Here is a 25,205-nt window from a genome sequence, read left to right as displayed (position 1 = left end):
CTGTCTACAAATCACAGAGCTGCTCACTCATCACGAGCCACCATGACTGCTTCATAATTCCTGTAAGAGCTAGAAGCAGAAACAAGTTAGGTTCTCAACTCCATCTGTCCCAGAGGGACTAATTTACCTTCTATAGGCACAGTGGTCCAACAGCAGTGCAGACAGCAGCATGATGGGAAATAGCACATAAAAACAAAACAAACAAAAAAAAACAATTATAACACTACATAGTGCATAGGTAGTATTTAAATGAATGTATCTAGACAATCCTGATCTTCCCTCCCCACAAAACGTCAGCTAGAGAATGTCTGAACTGACAACTGGAAAGTGAGGATCTTTTGATCCTAAAAGATCAATTTCAAGCAGCTAAAGCTTAACCAGCAGAATATATGCTGTCTGTTCTGAATCCCGAGAAGGAACTGTGCTGTGCTCTCCTCTTTCATTTTAATTTTAAAAAAGGTTGGGGTGAGGAGAGAAAGGATTCAGGACAGGCACTGATTTTTGTTTGTGCCTGCAATTCTTTCTGTGTTTCCAATCTGTTGCTTCTCTAGGAAAAATATATCACAGGATAAGAAAATCAAGGTCACCTCCAAATTTAGTATGCTCATATCATGAATGCCTAGAAGCAGTAGGGGGAAAAAAGCCAGTGGGTTTTATGGTGATTAGACCACCCTTCTTTGATCCTAAAACAAAGGGCTTCAAAAATATGGTATAGAGAGGAGGGAAGTTTTAGACACGATGGAGCCTATCAGAGTCTGTCCCTTCTCTATCACTGAAACTTGCAAAACAGAGTACATGAGAAAATGTGCTGACTGCTTACACAAAAAACAAGCTCCATGTCGAAATTTATGGGAGAGCAAGGATAGGGAAAGCCACTGAACCTCTGATGAAAACAAATGAATGTTGGGCCACTCCCACCCTCCACCCAGAGGACACACAACATGGGAGATAGTTCCACACCACCACCAGACGTGTGTGTGTGTATGTATGTACACATATATGCACATGCGGACTTTCTCATATCACTGCCTGAGTGCAGGAAGACACGTGTCCTGTGAAACCCTGACATTAAGCAACAAGAGCCATACAAACCTCATTTCCTTTAGTCCTTCTGCCTCTATGACCTGCAGAATCTGTTTTGGCGTCATTGGAGCGTCTGAGTAGTTTTCTAGTACCTGAAGAAATAGAAGTGTTCTGATTTCAGTGTGCAACTTCCATTTACATCCATCACTATATAACATGGGCTACAATTCTGCTATGAGGTACCGCTGCTGACAATTTAGTCTTTCCACAGACAAAATTACTTCTGAAACCAAATTACACATATTATCTAACCAGTTGCTGAAAGTGACTGCCATTAGATGAAATATTCTAATTCTCAATTCTGAAAACACACAACCTCTTAGCATACATGTTATGATATGTGGGGCCTTAGCAACCTTGATTACCGCTTAACTTGATGCTGTTAATACGGTTAAACCACAGAATACATAGTTTTCTACGCAACAAATTATAAGACAGAAATGTATTTAGGGGCTTCCCTGGTGGCACAGTGGCTGAGAGTCCGCCTGCCAATGCAGGGGACACGGGTTCGTGCCCCGGTCCGGGAAGATCCCACATGCCGCGGAGCGGCTGGGCCCGTGAGCCATGGCCGCTGAGCCTGTGCATCCGGAGCCTGTGCTCCGCAACGGGAGAGGCCGCAACAGTGAGAGGCCCGCGTACCGCAAAAAAAAGAAATGCATTTAGATTTTCTTTCCCAAGGAACTTTGATTAGTATCCATATTTTTTTATCTTTTTTTGGGGGGGGGGCCACACTTGCAGGATCTTAGTTCCCCAAACAGGGACTGAACCTGTGCCCTTGGCAGTGAAAGCACAGAGTCCTAACCACTGGACCACCAGGGAATTCCCAGTACCCACATTTTTTAAATGATGGCTTTTGTACCACTGGGTTGTGAAATTCTGTTAACTGCCACAGTACATTTTGCCATTTGGCAACATGATGCTGTGATCCTATATGACTGGTGCAAGCAAACAATGAGAAATGGAACATCCCACTTATGTTAGCGACTTCTATAACTAAGTCCTGGCATAGTGAGCAACCAGAGCTCTCTCACTTGAAAAAGCTGAGTTGTTTTAGAAATGTTATTCTTCTCAGGGAGGAAAAAAGAGAGGCTGTCAGTATCTCTGTACCATCTCTACCAGTGCAGCTGCTGAGGTTACTCCAAACCACACCAACATATTGCAGTCATTTAACAACCGTAACAACGAAGTACTGTGCTGCTCTGTCACAAGCAAAATGTACAGTCCCACAGGACTGCTGCGAAGGTTCTCTCTGTGGAAGAGCACGAGCCCTGAGCACTAGAGGAAGTCAAGTTCTGGAGGAGTAGCTGCTGAAATAAAACCTCTACCATGGTCCCATTCTTAGCCTCTCTCTGTTCAGTTTTTACATTCTCCTTGGGTGTCATTATCATCTCTCACAGTTTCAACTACTACCAAAATTCTGATAACTCCCAAATCTCTACCTCTAGCCTGGACTGCGGACTGCTTCCCAAGCTTCAGACTCCAAATACTCAGTTCTGTACTGGACGTCCCACATGCTCACCTACTCTAATTCATCCACCCCACCCCACCCCCGCCTTCTAACATTCCTCTCATTGGTCAGCAGCCTGTCTCATCACCTAATTCAGAAACCCAGGCTTCACCCTTCACTCTCACCTGTCCCCCAGTTCCCACCACCAGTTTCTGACCTGACCTGACACAACAGCCTTTTCGCTAATATCCCTGCAACCAGCCCGGCTTTCCTCAAATCCATTCGTACTCCGCTGCCATCCTTCATTCAACAAATACGTGAAACACTCACTTTGTGCTAGGGACAATTCTAAAAATTCACCAGTAAAAAAAGACCAAATCCCCGTTTTTGCATAACTTACCCTGCTATATAGCCCCAGTCAGTCCAACAAAATAAACCTGCCCTAATCACTTTTCCAATTTAAAGTCCTTCAACAGCAACCTAATTATATACAGCGAAAGCTGAAGCTTCCAGAAAGACCACTAGTCCACTGGAAAAGCACAGGTTTTAGAACCAGACAGACCTGGTTCTAAGGAATTCAAATTCTGGTCTTCTAAACTTGGGCAGGTTACCTACCCACCCTAAGCCTAGGTTCCTTCATTTGTGAAGGAAGGATACTGAGATCTTCCTCTCAGATTTGTTGTAGAGATTAGAGATAATGTACTGAGTGCCTACAGTGCCTGGCACCAAGTAGGTGTGTGCTGGCCTGGCGTACAAGGCCCTCAAAATTTGATCTCTGCCTATCTCTCCACAAACTTTATGTTCCAATAACTATGTGTAGTTCTACCCAGTTCCCACACTCTCCACCCTGCAAATAAACACACACACTCCTATTTTTTGTTACCAGCTCCTGCTTATGTCCTCTGTGACAGGCCTAACTCCTACTCACCCTTCAAGATTCAGTTTGGAAAGCACCTTCCTCCAGGAAGCCTTCTCTGCTCTCTGCCAGACAGTTCAATGTCTCTTTTCAGTGCCCCATAGTTGCACAACACTGCTAATTTATCTTCCAAAGAAGGACACTTGAGAGTAAAAGGAGGAGCTATTCATAATTATGCTTAGACAATAAGCAGGAACCAGGATGTCTATTACCATTTATACATCTATGATGGCACTTACCATGCCTGTAATGAAATTCTATTCACCTGTCTGGACCTTCTCCATCCCCAGAAAAACCATAAGCTCCTCAAGGGCAAACCGTATCCATCTTTGTATTCCAAGAACCTAAGTGCCAAGTTAAGCAGTGCTGACTTGAACAAACCCACAATACAAGCTACTAATGTTCACTGCCACAGAAATAACTTCTTTGATACTAATTGTGAGCTAAGCTAGTGCATTTTTGTATGGTAATTTTTTTTTTTTTTTAAAGAAGCATGACTCTGAAAAATTAGCTACCAATTATTTAAACAGCAGTCAGGAAGAGCCTGAGAATCTAAGAGAGAGGAAACAAAATCTCTAAAGGGAAGTTACATCAAAAGATACAAAGTTTTCACTTTTATTAAAACTGTACATGCCTCTGGCTTTCAGTATAAGAACAATTCAGCACTGTTCTATCCCTAGTCTGTCTTTCTAAAGCATACTTAAAAAAAAAAGTATCTCTTCTCCAACTTCAAAGGGAAAAAAATGTTTGATGTAAGAATGGTCAGTCATGAATCAAAGTGAAAGATAAAGCATGCAATGAAGAGTTTCTCAAAGCCAGGGAGAATCCATTTAAGGGCATTCAATCTAAAGGGAAATCCACTCAGCTATTTCTCCCAAACAAATTGTTCCTAACAAGTAGGAGGATTTATACCCACCCAACCCCCTAAAGTCTACCTCCTACATCTAGGAAAAACAAGACTACAAAATGTTTGAAAGAACAATATCTACTTCTCAACAACATAATTAACAGCTGCAAAAATCAACCTCCTGGGGCTTACTGCACTACTGAAATTGTCCAGAAGTCTCTTCTTTCCTACCAAAATAGTTTTAAAAGGGTTCCTGGTATCACTTTAGCCACCAATGTGAGCAAGGTTGGGAGCAATATGAAACTGCCCCCAAGCAAGTGCATCTGATCGCCACTGCAAGCACTCCAAATTCACCTGTCCAAAGAGTAATTAGATCTAATCTACTGCCCTATCCTTATAGCTCACTGGAGTCAAGGTTTTCTCTAGCCAGTGTTAAGCCTCACAAACTCTCCAGCACTTGGTTTGTTACAACAATTTTTTTTTTCCCCAAATGAGGAGAGAACTCTAAAAGGTCCCCCTCGCTCACCAACTAGTCCCATCCAAAGGGACAGAAAATTCTAAACAAAAAACAATAAAAGACAGGCAAAACTACACACCATATACCCACAAGTCATCTTTCATGTGTTTAAGAGCACCACAAGTAATTCCAAGTAGGACTTACTATTTTTTAATGAAGAACCAGAAGTAAAAGAAGAGAAAGAACTTACTGGGATAATCTAGCATGAGTTGAGCCAATGATAAAACAGAAATAGCAACCTAGATACTGGAGTGCAGATCACCGTAAATTCAAGAACCTAAAGAGGCTTAAGAGTGGACCCCAAATTCCTAGAGACTTTCAACTAGGAAGAGCCAACAAAGCTTTGAGACGAGCAGACTTTAGAATTCTGTCAAGACATAAATAACACAGGATTTAAAGGTACTTTCACCTACCTCTAACAAGTAAAACTCTGGCAAGCAAATTTCCTGTTGGTGCCCAGAGTCATAAACACCTGCAGAACAGAAACTCAGAGGAGAATTTCAATGAACAGACTCAACCTCCAGGAGAAAGAGAGCATGTCCTTTTGGCTCTCCTCTACTCTCCTTCAGGTAAAGCAACAATGGAGAAATCCTGAAACTACCAAGAGATCCTGAAAGCTAAACAAAGCTTCCAAATCTGACTGAACCTGAAAAAAGTATTTAGGTACTTCAAAATCTGCAAATTTCATATGCCAAACCAAAACAAATTAACTGAAGCACAAAACTTCAGCATACAAACTAATTGCTACTTCTGTTTCTTGGGCAACAAATGCCTGGGGAAGAGGATCAGGTACACCAGTTTAATTTCCCCTATAAACCAAACAGAGTTAGTTCTTCTAAGTCAATAACTCAGTTTTACAGGCTCCAAGAACTTAAAAGGTGTACCAAAGATTTGTAAAAACCTCCAACACATATTTGTCTTTCTTTGCACAACACCTCTGAGGCAGGAACCCTACTTCCCAATAAAATGAAAGATGAGAAGGTTGAGCTTCATTCATCATTAAAAGTGAATTACAGCAATTACATATAAACTACAGGGTGTCAAGAGACAAGTATACTATCTGCACTGTAACCCTGCTTTGTGGCAGTTATGAGGAAGTGACATCTCTGAGACAAGCATAACCTGTTACTACTGTCATCAGCAAGGTTTTTATAAGAACACGTCTCGAAGCGTCTTAGCTTTGTGGGTGCAAATCCAAAAGGAAGATATTTCACTTGCAAGTCCTCTGACACTTTGAGAACAGAAAATTCACAACCCCCATTACAAGGCAGCTTCAAATACTCAAATTACTCTCTCCTTTGCTAAGTCCTCAGTGAGCATTATCTTCAGAGACACTTGGTCTTTGCCCAACGCTTCATGTATACATGCACCAGGACACTAAGGAAGAGAGAACACACGCATACATTCTTTGCAAAATGTAGTTAGTTCTCTGCAGAGTGCCTGTTTCCAGTCTAGCTTGTGAAGTCCGGTCAGCAGAATCTCAGAAGTGTGGTACGTGGGCCACCTGCTTTACAACCAACCCGAGAAGCTGGTTAAAATGAAGATATTCAAGCTCTACTCCAGAATCTCAGACTCCGTAGGTCTTAAGTAGGGCCCTAGGATGAGCATTCCTAACAACCTCCCCAGGTGTCCCCACAGGACACTGAAGTTTGAGAACCAAGGCTTAGGGTTCAAGCTGGGAGTAAGCATTTGCTTCCCTCCATACACCTGGTTTAGATTGCGAAAGCTCAAAATGCCACTCGCGTCCTTGAAAGTGGGGGCTCTTTCCAACCCCTGGAGTCAAACGCACCACCCCATTGCCCACCAGGAAGCGAGGGAGGAGCTTCCGACCCTTCCCGGAAACCTAACTCCCCCGAGTGCATAAACGAAGCTTCCCCAGACCCCCTAGAAGCTGCCAAATAGTGGGGGAGGGGAGGCGGGGGCCCCGCCGCCCGGAGGGGGAGGAGCCGGCCTGCCAGCTCGACCCCTCCGCAGGAATTTAGAGGGGGGACGTGCAGAAAAAGGCGCCACCTCCGACCCGGCGGGGGACCTCTCCCCACCCAACGCCTTGGGGGATTGTCCCTTTCCAGCAGAAAGGGTGGCCCGCCCCCTCCTACAGTGGGCAGGGCTTCGCCCCTCCCCCCTCCCAGTGGGGGGTGCTCGGCAAGCCAACCCCCCACGCCCCCCACCGAGCCCCCCTCGGCGGCCCGCCTCACCAGGCGCGCGGCCTCTGCCCACGTGCGCTCCTTCTTCCTCTTCTGTTTGTCCTTCATCCTCCTCCTCCCCGGCGGCGGCGGCGGCGGCGGCGGCGTCGGCGGCTCCACGCGGGACCTCCGGGCGGGGTGGGCTGGGGCGGCGGCGGCGGCGGCGGCGCGGGGCGGCGGCGGCGGCGGCGGCGGCGGGGGGCGCGTGGCGGCGGCGGCGGCGCGCGAAAACTCGGGTGCGGCCGGGGAGAGGGGGCGGGCGCGCGGGGACCGGCTGGCGCTAGACCCGGCGCGAGGGCGGCGGTGGGGGAGGGGTGGCGGCTCCACGCGCCCGCGCTGCGTCAGTCGCCCGCGGCGGCGGCGGCAGCAGCAGCGAAGGAGAAGGAGGTAGCCCCGCGATCGCTAAGGAATGCGGCGGCTCCGCATAACCACGGGGTCAGAGGTCACGGCTCCGGCCTCCGCTTTCCCGCTCTACTGCGAGGCCAAGACCGGACTGGCGGCGGGGCGGGAAGGCGAGACGCGGCTTTCCCTTCGGCGCCCGGGTGTGTGCGTGTCTGCCGTGGGTGTGTGTGAGTGTGTGTGAAGAGTGAGGAGGGGGAGTGTGGGGTTTTTTTTTTTTTGAACAAAAACAAACCGAAAGGGCGGCTGGGAGTCGTAGTCCCGGCTGCCTCTCTGGCCTCCCCCGCTCCGGAAGAATATGGCTGAGTGAAACTCTTGGACCACACTTCCCAGCGTGCCCCGCGGCCCGTCTTTTCCGCCCTCCCCTCCCTTCCTCTGCCCCGCGCAGAGCTCGGTAAGGAAGGGGGCCGGACAGTCGTTCGGGAAAGGGGCTGGGCGGAGTCTCGCGAGGTGCGGGAACTGGCTGGGGGCCTGAGGCATTCTGGGAGGCGATGCTGGGAAGGGGCGGTGGCCCTGTGCCCCACTACCGTGAGCTGTGTTTAACCCCTTCGGCGCTTCTCGCCTTGGGGCCGCCACGCGGGTAAAGGGGGGGGATCGAGAACTGGTAGCTCGACTTCCAGCGCCCACTTTGTGCCTCTCTCCGTCTGAGCGGTTTTCACTGACACTTCTTGTAGGTAACAAGAGACAGGACTTTCCCTTTTGGTCCTCCCCTAAATGACTCACTGCCGCATAATAATGAGACAAAAAGATACTCATACCAGTAAAACGGTTATTTCACGATTGATGAACCTAGACAGTTCTCCATTTCCTCCTGTGCTTTCATGCCGCTATGTGTTTGCAGAAGCTGCACACGCAGCCTACAGCGTTCATGCCACCTGGTGAACTTGGTGATACGATTACGGGTTGTGTGAAGAACTTGGACTTTGGGGACATACTTACCAGAATGCACCTGAGGCCTTTTTAGAGGCAATATCCTGAAGGGAACACAGAGCCTGGAGTCAAACGGACCTAGACCGGAATTCTGGCTAAGCCACTCCATGGCTATCAGCCTAATACCTCACAGCATTATTGAGATTAAAATCAACATAAAACACCTGGCAGGTTGGAAGAGGGTGTGAAGGGGGACCATGACATTAGGTCCATATAATTTGGCTCCTGACATAAAGCAAGTGTTTAATAATTGGTACCAGCTGAGGGGCAATGGGCACTGTACTTACCCTCTCTGAGCCTTGGTTGCAGAGCATGAAATGAAATGATGTTCAGAGTACCCAACACATATGTTTTCTGTGCCTATTTGTTGAACCAGTCAACGTCCAGAAACATTCCTAGAATCAGTCCTAAACTGGATAGTGGCCAGTTCTTTAAAATTAGGGAGGAAGGGTCAATGGCCACATTTGAAAGTTATCCCAGGGTGAGGAAGCATACCCTCCACTCCCTGGTGTTAGCGCAGTGCTTAGGGAAGATCAACACGTGCTGCCAAAGGCTAACATCATGGAGTTCAGTGCTCCTGCTTCTAACACTCGTCACACAGAAGACTTGCACGTCCAATAAACAAAACCCTGCAAAGTGAATAGACTGTAGAAGGTGAAATAGGCATGTTTTTAAAATCTTCTGTCCGCTTCTAACTTCACCCCAATAGGGGGAAAGGAAGAACCCCACCTCCACGACCAAAAAATTGTTTGACCTGATTTTTCACAAAGGGTTGGTGGTGGTGGTGGTGGTTTAATCTACAGCAGACGCGGTGACCTTTGACAAGTCATTTGGCTTGTTTCAAATGTTTTCTTCTCGAGTAGCTTCATCCCCCTCTGACCTCCAAGGAGTCAACTAGAGAAGATTCATTCTAAAATTTACATGTTTAGTACAGGCACTGTGGTTGGCAGAATAACGTCCTCCTCGCCCCCTCCCCCCCCCAAAAATTAAAACTATCTATGCCCTAGTCCCTGGAACCTGTGAATATGTTACATTCCATGGCAAAAGGGACATTGCAGATGGAATTAAGGACCATAAAATAGGGAGATTATCCTGGATTATCAGGGTGGACCCAGTGTAATCACATGGACCCTTAAAAAGCAGAAGAGGAATGCAAAAGAGATGCTTTGGAGAGAAGAGGCAGGAGAAGAATCCGATTCGAAGCTTGAGAGGAACTCAACCCACTGTTGATGAAGGGGCCATGAGCCAGGGAACGTAGGCAGCCTTTAGAAGCTGAGAACAAGCCCTGTCAGCAAGTAATGGGACCTCAGTCCTGCGGCCTCATGGGACTGAGCTTTCAAACCTGACTGAGCTTGGAAGCAGGTTCTCCCCACCCCAACCCCGCAATCTGCAGAGAGGAGTCCAGTCCTACTAACACCTTGATTTTAGCTGTATCCAAGAACCAGCTAAGCCACACAGTCCAGACTTCTGACCCATAGAAAGTGTGAGACAGAAGGTTTTAAGCCACTAAATCTGGTAACTTTTTACAGTAGCAAAAGAAAGCTAATGTAGGCAGGCACCGTAGAAACGCCTTTAAGTTTTTCAGTCAATTCTGCCTGGCTGTCAGTTGGGTCAAGCCATGGGGGAATCCAGATGTGAATGTTCAAGGTCTCTGCCCTTGCAGGATCAAACGGAAACTAATGACAACATCATAGTTAAGTGGGAAAAGAGTATGTTCAGAGGACTATACAAGATGTGTGTTAGAAAATTGGCTTTAGTCACTAAACCTTAAATAGCTGTCATTTTTTAAGTTAATGACACTCATGAGTGTATTCTCTTGTCACAAGCACCAAAAACAAACCTATACATTTTTTTGGTGTGTGTTTTTCTGTTTTTAATCACAGTGCTTTTATTACAGAATTTCTTTCAAGTCAACACAGGTGCCACAGGACAGTATAAGATAAACGGGACTGATATCCAACCCTGCCCTGTTTGGGGGTGAGTCAGTGTTTTCAAACTGCACAGTTATGAGCAAAGCACACATTCAGGAATCTGAATAACAAACACACCACCAGCGACCCAAGCATTTCCAAAAGGACACATACACCCCTGGAACCTCACTATGAGATAATGTATTGCCACTGGCTTTGGACTTCAGCAGGCCTGGGTTTAAATCTTCTTGCAGTCATTCTCCAGCTGTGTGGTCTTGGTCAAGTTATGAAAACTCCCATTGACTCAGAGCCATCAATTTAGACAATGGGGTACATAAACTCAAAGGGTGGAATTGGGATTAAATGGGACCTTTGTAAAACACCTTGAACACAGTAGACTCACTAAAGGCCAGCTCTCTTTGCCACCAAGAAGGTTTAGAGTCTGAAGTGTAAAAAGTGTCTCATTTTTATACTTCAGTGAACCTTCAGTGAACCCTGAAACAGAGTTTGCCACACTAACGAATGTTCTCTCCCAGTGACTCTGTCCCCATTTTCAAATGAAGTTGAGGTTCAGAGAGGTCAAATTACCTCCCTCAGGTCCCAGTGAGATCACATCTGCTAAACTTCCAGCATAGCAGATGATCCACAAATGTGCACCTCTCCTGGTACCTCCCACATCTCATTTCCTTGTATGATTACTGGTCTAATGTCTGTGCTCTTGTTAGCATCTTCTTGAGGTCATTATCACACCCCCAACATCTGGTACAGTCTTGGCACATGGTAGGCACTCAATCTGGATGACCTTACTCAATAATTACTTTATTGGACAAAGTCCCTAACTGCTAATTTCCCATGGAATAAGCCCTATCCAGTATTTGGAACCTGCCCAGGCAGAATTGGTAAACAGTGAGGCATGATTCACCCAAACAGACCTATGCAAGTTGTAAAGATGCTTAGAGATGGAGACCTCCTCACCTCACTGTGGTCATTAGGCACAGAATCTGCCCACGTGATGGGCAGCCCTAACTCAGCTTACCTGCCATTCACCATCACTTAAATCCATTCCTGTTTTTTCAGTCTCCCATGAGGCTGAAAACGTGTTTAAATCCCATTTTACGCCACCAAAATGTTAATAATGGTTACTTCTGGTTTGTGAGACTACAGCCAATTTGGGGGGAGGGTGTTTCCTACAAAGTATTACTTTTTTTTTTTTTTTTTGTGGTACGCGGGCCTCTCACTGTTGTGGCCTCTCCCCTTGTGGAGCACAGGCTCCGGACGCGCAGGCTCAGCGGCCATGGCTCACGGGCCCAGCCGCTCCGCGGCATGTGCGATCTTCCCGGACCGGGGCACGAACCCGTGTCCCCTGCATCGGCAGGCGGACTCTCAACTACTGTGCCACCAGGGAAGCCCACATTATTTTAATTGAAAAAAATTATTTTTCATCTAAACCACAAAACCAAGTGCTTAGATTAAGGTGGCAGATATAATGTTTTTCACTTCTTTACACTTGTCTGTAGTTTCCAAATCTTCTAGAATGAGTATGTGCTACTCGTGCTCATTTGAGTGTGATGAAAAAAATAAAGATTTTAATGCTCAACAGTATGAGAACACCTTTAATAATACTTCTTTTCATTTTACTAAGAAGATTTGTGGGGGGCGTCCCTGGTGGCGCAGTGGTTGAGAGTCCGCCTGCCGATGCAGGGGACAGGGGCTCGTGCCCCGGTCTGGGAAGATGGGCCCGTGAGCCATGGCCGCTGAGCCTGCGCGTCCGGAGCCTGTGCTCCGCAACGGGAGAGGCCACAACAGTGAGAGGCCCGCGTACCGCAAAAAAAAAAAAAAAAAAAAAAAAAAAAGATTTGTGGGATCCCCTCCCAAATGGCCTCAAAGGATGACCTGAGCTAGTTTTTACTAGAAGTATAGATAATAAAAGCCCTCTGCTTGATTCTTTAAGGTTTTCAGGTGGAGATTTCAGGACCCCATTAAGAAGCCCATCCCAATTTTCAATATCTCTTAATACTAAAGAAATGTACTCATCTACCATAAATCTTTCTCATCTCAATATAAGACATTTCCTCTATTCCTTCTCTGTGAAGAAGGAAAAGAAACTTTAAAGTGCATTTAAACACCAAAATTTTAAGAGTGGTGCTAATTTGATGAAATTGGGTTGTTTCTTCATTTTCAATTTTTTATACTGAAAACATTAACTTACACACTGCCTCAAATGGCTTTTGTTCCCCCTCCTCTTTAATGATTGCTAATAACTGAATGTGAAGTTGAGGGTTTGAATAAATGGCTTTCACAGGCTTTGACTCTTGAATATCACAACCCACCATGTGAGCTGAGTAAGAAAATTGGCAGTGCCAGTAAAGCAAAGGAGCTTTCCCCAAGATCACACAATTAGTTGTTGTTGGAGTCGGGATTTAAACTTAAAACTCCTCATTCCAAATTCCTTCTAAGGCACTGTGGTAGCCAGCCTCCAAAATTCCCCCCCGCCCCCGCCCCATGATTCCCAGCCCTGACATTCATATCCTTTTTAGTCCCCTCCCACTTTGAATAGGGCTGAACTATGGAACCAATAGGATATTTTGCAAATGACCACGTGTGGCTTCTGCGGCTAGGTCATAAAAGACACTGCAGCTTCTGCCTTGTTCTCTTAGATCACAGGCTCTGGGGGAGGCCAGGCACCCTGTCGTGAGGACACTCAAGCAGCCATATGGAGAGGTGACGCCTACACGGCCAGTAGCCCCAGACAAGCTTTCAGATGACTTCAGCCCTGGCTAACATCTTGAGAGATCAACCTCATAAGAGATCCAGAGCCAGAATCACCCAAATATGCTGCTCCTGGGAACTGTGTGAGATAATGTTTACTGTTTTAAGTCACTAAGTTCTCAGGTAATCTGTTACACAGAACTAGACAACTGAGAAAGACAGTGCCTCCCTTCTGCTTAGTTTGTACATTCTGTGAAAGCTGCTGAAAATCAAGGGACCCTCTTTCTGGACAAGCTTTACTTACACCTATTTATACAAAATTCTTTATAGCATTTCAGGGTGTGCCCAGACCCTCTGAAGCCAATATAGTAATGCTAGTAACAGTAGTACTCCCCCTTTTCTCAAAGGCTCAGAGAAATAAAACCACTTGTCCCAACTTGTGGAGCTACTATATGCCAGAGCCAGGATTGAAACCCAAGTAACCTAACTTTGCACATACCTCACACTCTTTGCCACCTTGCTCCTATGATCCCGGAGCCCTAGGTTCAGAACCACTGCTCTAAGCTAAGTAATCCCATCCCTTCTCTAACTTCTGTATCCTTCCCCTTCAATTACAGAAGTTGCATTTCTTTACCCTATTTTAATTGCAGTTCCCAAGTTATCCACTGCGTCCTAGTTCCCACCAAAGAGACAAAGTCAAGGTCACTGACTCTGAGGGCGCCCTGGTCTAATGGGATCACAGATGTGGAAACAAATAACTATACACATTCTTAAGACCCACCATCAATTTTGGACAAGGATGAAGTAGCAAACGCTGGGAGGGCAGACTTCACAGAGCTGGTGATTCCCTGGTTCTTGAAGGCCCAGAGGAAAGAGGAGTGGCTCAGGGGAGTTCTAGGTAGAAGTGACAGTGCGTATGATGGGGGAAGGGGGTGACAGCCTCCACGTGTGTATGAAAGTACAAGTGTGTTCAGTTGGGGAGGGGTCAGCAGTCCAGTGGGGCAGGAGGACCCATGGGCAGAAAGGTGGGCTGGGGCCTAGTAGGGGCATAAGGGAGGGACAGGAGGTAGATCTCCAGGCTGAGGAGTTTTGATTGCCTCCTGTAACTACCAGGAATCAACAGAACTCTGATTTGAGCTCAGATACTGGCTCTTACCCAACTCTGTGGTCCCAGACCCAACAGCACAGGGCCTGACACAGAGCAGATGCTCTTTGTTTGCTGAATGGATACGTTCAAGCAGGACTGGGTGCTAACACTGGTCTGCAGTGGAGGGAGAGCAAGACGGGTGCAGTCGCCCCAGACTCCTCCTTGAATATTTCTTCGGCAAGGCCTTCTCTGCTGCCCTATACTCACTAAGTCCTTTACGCTCCCATAGCATCCAAAGCTTCCTTCAAAATGTAATAAGGAAAAACATAATTCACTCTTGACATTAATAATGACTTCCTCAATGTCTGCTCCCCAATTAGACTGTCAGCCAGATAAGGTCAGGGACTGTGGGCCTATTTACCGTCCTGCCCTCTGTCCTAGAAGAGAGGCTCTTCTATCCCAGAAAACAGTAGTACAGCATGGGGCACCTTCTTTAATTGGCACTGATAAGTTAGTACTGATACAAGCCCTGTGCTGAGCCCTGGGGACTAACAGTCCAATTAGACACAGTTCCTACATCATATAGATGGATTTTAAGTGATGGCAAGTCAATATGGGAGGTGCCCTAGTGATAGAAACCTGGGATGCTCCTGGAGCTGAGGGAAGGGGATATCTCAAAGCTGACACTATGTAGAGGAGAAATTATTTCCCAAATCAACAATTATAGGGCTTCCTTGGTGGCGCAGCAGTTGAGAGTCCGCCTGCCGATGCAGGGGACACGGGTTCGTGCCCCCGTCCAGGAAGATCCCACATGCCGCGGAGCGGCTGGGCCCGTGAGCCATGGCTGCTGAGCCTGCGTGTCCAGAGCCTGTGCTACGCAACGGGAGAGGCCACAACAGCGAGAGGCCCGCGTACCGCAAAAAAAAAAAAATTAATGAGTAGATACAGAGAACAGACTGGTGGTTGCCAGAGGCGGGGGTGTGGACAAGATGGGTAAAGGTGGTCAAAGGTACAAACTTCCAGTTATAGAATAAGTCCTGGGGATGTAATGTACAGCGTGGTGACTATAGTTAATATTACTGTATTGTATATTTGAAAGTTGCTAAGAGAGTAGATCTTAAAAGTTCTCATCACATGAAAATAAATGTACAACTCCATATGGTGCTAGATGTTAACTAGACTTATTGTGGTGATCATTTTACAATATACACAGATACAGAATCAATATGTTGTACACCCTAAACTAATATAATGTTATATGTCAATTATATCTCAATTTAAAAAAATGAATAACTTTCTTATGTACTAAGAAAGTCACACTCACAACAACAACAAAACTTACACCATCTGGAAATAAAGTTAATATAAAATCACACATCTTATATAAAGAAAACTATAAACTCCACCAAGGAGCATAAAGTCTTGGACCAATAAAGAGCACAGCTTGCCTCAGGCTGGAAGACCCTATAACGTGGATATTCATTATCTCAAAATTAGCCTATCCAGTAAATGTCATCCCAATCAAGATCCCAGTGAGATTTTATTGTCAAAGTGATCCTAAAATTCAACTGGAAAAATAGATGCATCGTTTTCATAACAAAAAGACTGAACATTTACTGACAACTTGCCATGTGCCAGACTCTGGCCCAAGGACTTTCTATGCATCATTTCATCTTCACAAAAACACTGTAAGGTAGATACGGTTACTATTAACTTTAAACAGATGAGGAAGCAGAGGTTCAGAGAGAAAAAAATAACTTGCCCAAGATTACACAGCTAGCAGGTGGCTGACCTGGGATTAAAGCTCAGGCTGGCTGAACGAACCCAAACTCTGCGAATTTAACCACTCCGCCATACTGCCAAAAGAAGTTTGAAGATGAATGAGTTGGGACTTGTTCTACCAGATACTAAAATGCATTAGGTAGCTACACCAAACTAAAACAGTACAGTTTTGACAAAGGAACTGACAGACCTATTAAACTGAACAGAGTACAGAAATAGAGCCAAGTGTATAAGGAATTATAGTGTACAATAAAGGTAACATTTCATATTGGTGGAGAAAAGATGGAAGTCAATAAACGGAACGGGACCACTGGGTAGCCATTTGGAGAAAAATTAAGTTGGAGCTCCATCTTCCTCCCTAAGTCTAAATTCCACCTCTTAGATCAAAGATGTACATGTGATAAAAGAAACAATAAAAGCATTGGAAGAAAAAAACAAGGGAATGTTTTAATAATCCTGGAACCGGAAGACTTTCTAAACATGTTATAAAAGTTTTTAAAAAATCCGTCCAGTAAAATCAAGTCAAGATTTGACTTTATAAACTTAAAACTTCATATGTGGCAATAAAATACCACACACAAGGTTAAAGACAACCAATGAAGCGGAGGAAGATATCTGTCACATACATGACAAAGAGTTAAAATTCCTAATAAACAGGGACTTCCCTGGTGACACAGTGGTTAAGACTCCGTGCTCCCAGTGCAGGGGGCCTGGGTTCGATCCCTGACCAGGAAACTAGATCCCACACACGTGCCACAACTAAGGAGCCAGTGAGCTGCAACTAAGGAGCCTGCCTGCTGCAACTGGTATGGTGCAACCAAATAAATAAATTTTTTTTTTAAAGCTTCCTAATAAACAAAGAGTTTTTAAAAGTCAATAGGAAACACCTGAATTAGAAAAATAGTCAAATAACAATGGCCTAAAAAGGCAATTAACAAAAGAAGGATCACAAATGGAAATAAATACTTGAAAATATTTTCCACCTCATTAGTAATACTGGAACTACAGATAGAAACAAAATTGAGATACCATTTTTCAAGAGAATTGAAATTTTTCAGACTGGCAAAGGTTAAAAAGATTGCCAGAACCTAGTGTTAACAAGGATATAGGGAAATGGGCATAATTTATGCACTGCCGGTGGGAGTGCAAATTCATATAGGCATTTTGGGAGGCAGTTTACCAATATGGGACAAAATTATAATGGGAAAACCCTTTGATCTAGTAATTCATTTATAGTGATTTATCCTAGGAAGGAAATTAAACAAGTGAACAATGATCTATATATAAGGTTGCTTTATACAGTATTGTATAAAACAAAATAATCTGAAAATGACTTCAATGACTATCTATAGCGTTAAATAAATTCTGGTATTCCATACAATAGATTACTAGGAAGCCATTTATTTATTTATTTATTATTATTATTTTTTTCCTTCCTTTTCTTTCTGCGGCACGCAGGCCTCTCACTGTTGTGGCCTCCCCCGCCGCGGAGCACAGGCTCCGGACGCGCAGGCTCAGCGGCCATGGCTCACGGGCCCAGCCGCTCAGCGGCATGTGGGATCTTCCCGGACCGGGGCCCGAACCTGCGTCCCCTGCATCAGCAGACGGACTCCCAACCACTGCGCCACCAGGGAAGCCCCCTAGGAAGCCATTTAGAATAATAATATAAATCCATATTTATTAACTGGACATATGTCCATAACATATTCTTGAGTGAAAACAGGACAGGTGTGTACTATGGACCCATATATATTATGAAGGTCGAACTAAAAGAGTTTGCATAAAGAGATATCTAAAAAACTGGCTATCAGCTATAAGAAATAGAATTTCCAGTGATTTGTAATTACTCCTTTAAGTGTTTTTGTATTGTTTGTTTTACCATCAGAATATATAACTTTTATAATCAGAATATTCAATAAAGCTTGCTATATTTTGATTTTGAAATAGCACTTAACACTTATTATACAACCTAGGAAATTTATATTATCACATTTATCATATATCAACCCTACAAGGAAGGTATTATTCATTCATTTTACAGGAAGGGACACAATCCAAGGCTCAGAAAGGTTAAGCAACTTGCAATGGAAGTATCAGGATTTGCACACAGGTCTGGCTGACACAAGAGCTCTTTCCATAATGCTGCACTGTTACTAATAATTAATAGTGCTATTAATATTTAATAATATATGCCTCTTATTGTATGCCTGTTAAGTGACAGATCCTTGATGGATGTTTTCTTTCATCCTTCCAGCAACTCTTGAGAGCAGCGGGGTGGGTATTAACCCTCCTACCAAGGTGCAATAGCTTGCTTCGGGCAATAAGTGCTAACCCAGGTTTATCTAGCTCCAAAACCTCCCTGCGCCGTTTTGCCACATTTCCTGCTGATCTGGTAGAATACTGTCTTCACCTTGAGACATTGTTTGCCCCGAGGTCTTTGCTCTTCTACATGTCCTTGCATCTCCATCTTGTAGCTCTTTGGATAGATTATAGTGCTTAAACAGAGATTATGTATTTGACCATAATGCAAATGTTTTCTTTTACCATGCAGTATTTAAACAAGAATGTCGTGAAGTCTTAGTTTATCTGCTAATTTTATCACTCGGCTCAGAAGCCTTGGGGTCTCCCTGGACAGACTAAAACCAAGGCAGCCAGGATCCTACACAGTCTAGCCCAGAGTGCCCTGGGCTCCCTCCATTCACACTCCTGACCACACCCCTCCTGGGTTTTTCAACATAAAAGCCCCAGCATCCGGCAGCAGGACTGGCCCAAAGTGGCATTCAGTAAATGCCAGCTGAAGGGAGGAAAAAAGAAAACTCTACCATGAGAGACAAAGATTTCAACCAGGCAACTCGAAAGGGGCCTTGGAGGCTGAGTGAAATTTAATTGAGCGGAGATGAGGGTAGGCTTAGATGAAGGCAACATGCTCGCAAAGTCACCTGGAGACCCACCTCCATGCAGTGCTGTCCAGCTTTACAAAGTGCTTTCATGCAATAATCGTAACAGCTACTGTTGACAGAATGCTCGCCACATGCCAGGCGCCAGGTGCTTTACACATCTGCTTTCTTATTCATGTATTTTATTTATTATGATTATTATTGTCTTTACGATTAATATTTACTTTCTGTCTCTCTCCGCTAGCTCCACACAAGCTCTAGGGGAGCAGGGATTTTTTTCCTGTTGTGTTCAAAACAATACTTACTGCTGAATACATTACTGAATCCTCCACAGAGCTCCACAAGGTAAGGACTTTTCATCCCCACTTTACAGATGAGCAACCTGAGGCTTAGAGGGGACAAGTGACTTTTGCAAAGGTAGAGATCCAACAAAAGGACAAGACTAAAAGTACATCCGTGGTCTCTCTCTCTCTCTCTCTCTATTACCTCTGCAACAACCTGGATTCAGAAATGTCCATTTCTGGCCTTGACGTTGGGAGCCGCCACCTGCCTGCTCCTTACTTGACTAATAATGACAACCACTCATTGAGCAACACTGCCCACTCACTGAGTACTTGCTACAGGCCAGGCACTGTTCCCAGTGCTTCACACATTTTGACTCAGAGCAACTTAGGAAGTACCTGCTATGATGCCTTTCTGGTAGTTGAGGAATCTGAAGCCCCAGGGAGGTTAAAAAAAACTTTGCAATAATCATACAACTCGTCAGTGGTGAGTTCAGAATTCACAATCCAGCAGTCTGGGTCCAGTGCCCACGCGTTTCACCACTGCCCGCGCTGCCTTCGTAAGATGGCAAAGCAGGAGTCAGAGCAGTGGGGGAGGGCTGGGATTTCTGGAGCACTTACTAAGGCCAAGGCCACTCGGCCTGGCCTGTTAGGCATGCTCTCCTGTATTCTTTTCACGTTCTCTTTCCAACCTCATAATCACCCTGTGAAGTTACAGATGAGGAAACGGGGAGTTCTGAGACCTTAAAAGCACCAGGCAGATGAGATAGAGAGTACATCAGTGGGTTGCCTAGGGCTGTGGGGTTGGGAGGAAATGGGGAGTGGCAGTCAATGGGTACTTTCGGGGTGACGAAAATGTTTTAAAATTGGTGGTGGCGATGATTGCACAGCTAGGTGAATATACTAAAAAGCAATAAATCATACACTTTAATGGGCAAATTGTGTGGTAGGTGAATTATATCTTAATAAAGCCTTTTATCTTAAAAGCGGGCTGGGGGGCACATGGAAGGAAGTGGCAGAGGTGGAATTTTCACCAGCTTCAGATCAAACACTTTGGAGCTACTGTTGCCTCTTCTTTTTCTCTCACCTCTCACATACAGTTATCAGCAATCAGCATGCATCTTAAGACATCTTACCACTTCTCTCCGCCGCTCCCACTGCCTGGTCCAAGCCACCACCTCTCCTCCCAACCACCGCTCCCCTTCCAGGCGGCCTCCTTCCTCTCCCCTTGTTCCCTCTGCTCTGTTCTCACAGAGCAGCCAGAGGGATCCTTTTAAGCATTCCTGTCGGATTTCCCTCTCTTACTCTCCACCTCTTTTGCTTAAAAGCCTCCAATGGTCTAAAAATAAAATTCACTTACAATTCAGCCTTGGTCCCCCACCACCTGTCGAACCCCACTGCCTACTAGCCACACTTTGCTGTCCCCAAACACAACCCCACCGCCAGGCCTCTACACTGTGGTTCCATTTCCCTGTAATACTCTTCCTCCCAGTACCAGATGCCTACACGCTTGCTCCCCAGTTTCACTCAGGCCTCTGCTCGAATAGAACCTGTCACCACCGCAGAGAAGCCCCGGCCAACCTCCCAACCTCCCAACCTAACCCAGCCACCCCCGCCAGCTCTTCACTCTCTAACCCCTGCCCTGCCTTGCTGTCCTTCAGGGCACCTCTGAGCACCTGACAGTCCATTCTTTTTTGTTACCCATCTGTCTCCCCCACTAGAATGTGCCAGCCCTGGGAGCAGGAGCTTCATCCTGGACCCCGAGGACTAGAGCGATGCCCACAACATAGTAGGTACTCAAAAAAATGAAGAAAGGAAGCTGGTGCTAAAGCCCTGGCTCTTCTCACTGCCCCAGGACAACCAAGCAGAGAAGACGGATCCCTGCGTTGAACACACCCCTCACGGAAATCTGCGCCCCCCGCCCCCAAGCACGCTCTGAGCACCGGATCTGAGCCACTGATCACTTTGAATTGTACATATTTGTGAATGACGCTACCTCCCTACCAGAATGGGAGCTCCAGAAGCCCTGAGCCACGTGTAGCCCATGACATGTGGCACAGAGTTTGGACAGCATTATGTAAACCTTTTGTTCACTGGCCAAAGAAGATAAATTTCAAAACCAGTGGCAGAAGTTTAATTTCTCTGTTCCTAAACGTAGCAAAGGAACCACCTTCCATTCTGCTACCCTGAAAAATGCCTCAGCCCCATTCCTAGGGAACCAAGCCACAGTCAACCCTTGGAATGCCTTGGGTTCTGAGCTGTGCCAGGGAAAGCTCCTTGCAGAATGGAATTTGCCAACCGAGCCCAGAAAACCTGCGTGAACAGCAGGCAAACTTAAAGCAGCACTTAGTGAAACTGCTTCCTGTTATCTCAGAGAGAAATAGTAGCATGAGGGGCTGGCTTAAGGAGAAAACGCTGCAGTGCAATAAATAGGGCTGGGCGTCACCCCCGCCCCCGACAAACACCCCCAAAAGCCTCCGAGGGCTGCCCCTCTATCTACAGGCTGTGCCTTGGAGTTGAACCCCTTCTCACTCTCCACTCCCAGCACTCCAGGCCTCGGGTTCCCCAGCATGAGCCCCGTGTCTCGTTCATGCTGCTGCCTTCGTCTGGCATGTCCTTCCCTCCTCTCAGGCGAGTGAAACCCTACCCAATATTCAGGAGCACCGCTCAAATGCGGCCTCCTCTGTGAAGGCTTCCTCCACCTCTCCTGTCCTATCACTCCTTCCTCTGACAGAAAACACTCTGTCCTGAGCTGTGGGTGTCAGCACCGACCCAACTAGCTGATCCATCTAAGGGTCAAACCTAAGAAGACAACAGGACATGCCCTCAGGGAACTTATTGTCTAATTGGGGGAGACCAACGCAAAGAAATACATTCATCGCAAGTTGGGGAAAGGGCTAAGAAGGAAGCACGGTTTATTTAGTGAGAGACACCACACAGCCAGGTGGAGATGGGGGGAAACCAGAATGCGTGGTTGGGGAAGGCTTCTTGGAAGAGACGACATTAAACTGGTACCTGATCAATGAGTACGAGTGAGCCAAGCAAAGCGTGGAGAGAAATTTCCAGAGAGAGGGCACAGCACATGTGAAGGTGTCACGGCATGAACGCGCTTGGCATAACCCAGAACCTAAAGGAGGCCCGGGAGAGCAGCGGGAGGAGAGGAGGCTGGCCTTCTCGGAGGTCCTAACCACTCTGAATCACCGTCCTTCGGTGCTTTTGTCTCTCCCCGCCTCAGAAGGGCTGGAGAGCATTTCACTCCTCTCGGTCTCCAGTGCAGAGCAAGACACCTAGCACTCAACAAGCATTCAACAAGTTCCTGTGGGCTGCACTGTCCCCAGCCATGCGGGTGAGCCACTTCTCTCCCTGCCCGTTGCCCCGCCCCAAAAGCCAGTCCCCAGTCAGCTCGCCTAACCGAAGCACCCGGGGACGGTTTACCACAGGCTGCTGATAGAAACAGAGGATGAAACAGGAGCAGCTGTGAGAGCTACAGTTACGTCCTTGATAAATGCCACCGACAACCCAGTTGGCAGATGTGACCACCGCATAGTCCTTGGAGACCAGATTCTCAGGGTAAAATTCAATCAGATGGCAACTCTAGTACAAAAGGACCTGCCAAAATCACGCGCCCCGAGACAAAATACCAGTGTGAAGTTCAAAACAGTTTCCAAGGTCAACTGTTTTTATTCACAGTACTTCTGATGATGAAATGTATGCGTTTTTTCCCTCCACCCGATAATTAAGTCTCTGATTCTCCGGACACCAAGTGGGTGTCCTACAATTCAATTCAGTACTGACACTAACTCCCAGTATTTCAGGACTTGGTCCCACAAGACTGCCCCCACTTCAGACGCTAGTCCAAAGTCCCAGGTTGCCACTTGTACCTCTGACCAACCAGCTATAACTGTCGAGGGTTTCCACAGTCCTGTCCTCAGGTTAAATAATTACTAGAATGAATGGCTCACGGAACTCAGGAAAGCACTGTAGCTACTATTACCGGTTTACTATAAAGGATGCAACTCAGGAACACCCAAATGGAAGAAATGCATAGTGCAAGGTTGGGGGAAGAGCGCGGAGCCTCCCTGCCCTTTTCGGGCATGCCATCCTCCCAGCACCTTCGTGCGTTCGCCAACCTGGAAGCGCTCCAAACCCCCATCATTTAGGGGCTTTTATGGAGGTTCCATTAGGTAGGCACGATTGATTGAATTATTGACTATTGGTGATTAACTCAATCTACAGTTCCTCTCCCCTCCCTGGAGATCAGGAGGGGTGCTGAAAGCTCCGACACTAATCACATGATCGGTTCCTCTGGCAACCAGCCTCCATCCTGAAGTTATCCATGGGTCATTTCATTAGCATAATCTCAGGTATGGTTGAAAGGGGCTTGTTAGGAATACCAAAAGATACTCTTATCACTCAGGAAATTTCGAGAGTTGTAGAAGTTTTGGGGGGATAAAGACCCTATATATTTCTTACTACATCACAGAAGGTTTGAGTAGTTTCTTGATTTTTTTTTTTTTTTAAACAACCCGGAAGATGAGAAGACAACTTGGTGAGTCAGCAGGAATTTCCAAGTTGCCCAGCAACCCTGCCCTGTACCTCCCCTGATATATAGCCCCTGACCCACCCAGATTTCTGCCACTTTCAAGAACACACTCAGAATTCTTCAAATCACACTCTGAACCCTTGCTTTCTGGCTAATGAGTTTTGATCTGTTCTCAACAAATAATTATACAAGCTAAGCTAAGCTAGCTCATTTTGGAAAGAAAGGGGGCTATAGGGACGTTACACATAGTTTGAGGCCATCTTATGAAGAGTTAAGAATCATTTGCCTATAGGCCACCGTCTTCTCTGTGCTCTTCACATTTCTTGTTGGTATATATATTTTTAAAGTCCTCTACTAAATTCTATTCTATAGTAGTTCTCCATGCTTCCCCCTAGTGAGGGTAAAAAAGGACTGCAGATAACTTCCTGTGAAATTCTACTTGTCTGTTACACGAGGCCTTCACAAACGCTGTTCCCTCTTTTTATTTTTTTTAATAAATTTATTTATTTTTGGCTGTGTTGGGTCTTCGTTTCTGTGAGAGGGCTTTCTCTAGTTGCGGCGAGCGGGGGCCACTCTTCATTGCGGTGCGCGGGCCTCTCACTGTTGCGGCCTTCTCTTGTGGAGCACAGGCTCCAGACGCGCAGGCTCAGTAGTTGTGGCGTACGGGCTTAGTTGCTCCGCGGCATGTGGGATCTTCCCAGACCAGGGCTCAGAACTCGCATCCCCTGCATTGGCAGGCAGATTCTCAACCACTGCGCCACCAGGGAAGCCCCGTTCCCTCTTTAAACAAATTCCCTTCCTTACTTTCTTGTCCAGATAACTCCTTGTCCTCTAAATCTCACTTTATGCCATTTCTCCAGAAAGCCCTTCCCTTCTTTACTCGCCCAATCCAAATTAGGCCCCTGTTACTCTCTCATAATGTCTTATAATATCACTTTACGGCATTTGTCACGATTTGTAATTCTACTTTTGTGTGCATTAGGTTACCATTTACCCTGCCTCCCTCCCCATTAAAGCACAAGCTCCATGCAGGCAGGGACCATGTTGCTCACATCTCTATATCCAGTGCCCAGAACAGCATGGCACATAGTAGGTACTCAACATGTATTTGTTAAGTGATGAGCAGCTTTTCTACAGAGGCCTAGGGTTTTCTAAACATAATATGCCCAGTACTAGCTTCTAGTTTCTTAGGATACAAATTGTTCATGGTGTCTTCTGAACACAGGGTCCTGTCACAGCAATAACCATATTTTATTATTTTTATTATTTTTTGGCCATACCGCGTGGCTTGCGGGCTCTTAGTTCCCCGACCAGGGATTGAACCCGGACCATGGCAGTGAAAGCATGAAGTCCTAATCGCTGGACCACCAGGGAATTCCTAATAACCACATTTTAAAATGTCTGCTCTCACCCACATACTTGAGTACTTGCTGCTTTAAATGTAATGCTAATCCTCCACAATGGCCCTGCCAGGTGGGGATTATTGGCCCTATTTTACAACAGACAAGGACCCCAAGGTTCAGAGAGGTAAACTAAACTCCTCATAGTCACACAACTCGTAAGCAGAGGCACAACCAGGATTCAACCCCAGCTCGGAGTCCACGGTCTGAGCTCCTTCTACAGAGTCCCCACTCCTCAGACAGGGTACATGACCCCCAGGGGGACACGCCAGCA

General features: G+C 46.1%; 1 protein-coding gene and 1 long non-coding RNA gene across 2 annotated transcripts in view; one reads left to right on the top strand and one right to left on the bottom strand.

Moving 5' to 3' along the window:
* The window catches only part of ASXL1 (ASXL transcriptional regulator 1), a 67,793-nt gene extending 60,663 nt beyond the window's left edge, over window positions 1-7,130 (bottom strand). Inside the window, exons 1-3 of the mRNA XM_022592700.3 lie at window positions 7,006-7,130; window positions 1,093-1,175; window positions 128-130 (exon numbers count right to left, since the gene is read on the bottom strand). Coding sequence (XP_022448408.3) covers window positions 128-130; window positions 1,093-1,175; window positions 7,006-7,062 — 143 coding nt within the window. The 5' untranslated portion in view covers window positions 7,063-7,130. The remainder of the gene's footprint in view (window positions 1-127; window positions 131-1,092; window positions 1,176-7,005) is intronic.
* Window positions 7,131-7,241: 111 nt separating this feature from the next.
* Window positions 7,242-24,045, top strand: LOC111184298 (uncharacterized). The gene is made up of 3 exons (XR_004024113.2): window positions 7,242-7,786; window positions 18,952-19,052; window positions 20,710-24,045. It is a non-coding gene; the product is annotated as an uncharacterized LOC111184298 (long non-coding RNA).
* Window positions 24,046-25,205: the final 1,160 nt, after the last annotated feature.

Source organism: Delphinapterus leucas, chromosome 15, assembly GCF_059928025.1.
Source record: "Delphinapterus leucas isolate spDelLeu-1000000601 "Yukka" chromosome 15, BTC_Dleu_Yukka2, whole genome shotgun sequence".
In the NCBI taxonomy this organism is placed as follows: domain Eukaryota; kingdom Metazoa; phylum Chordata; class Mammalia; order Artiodactyla; family Monodontidae; genus Delphinapterus; species Delphinapterus leucas.
This window is presented reverse-complemented; position numbering and strand designations above follow the sequence as displayed.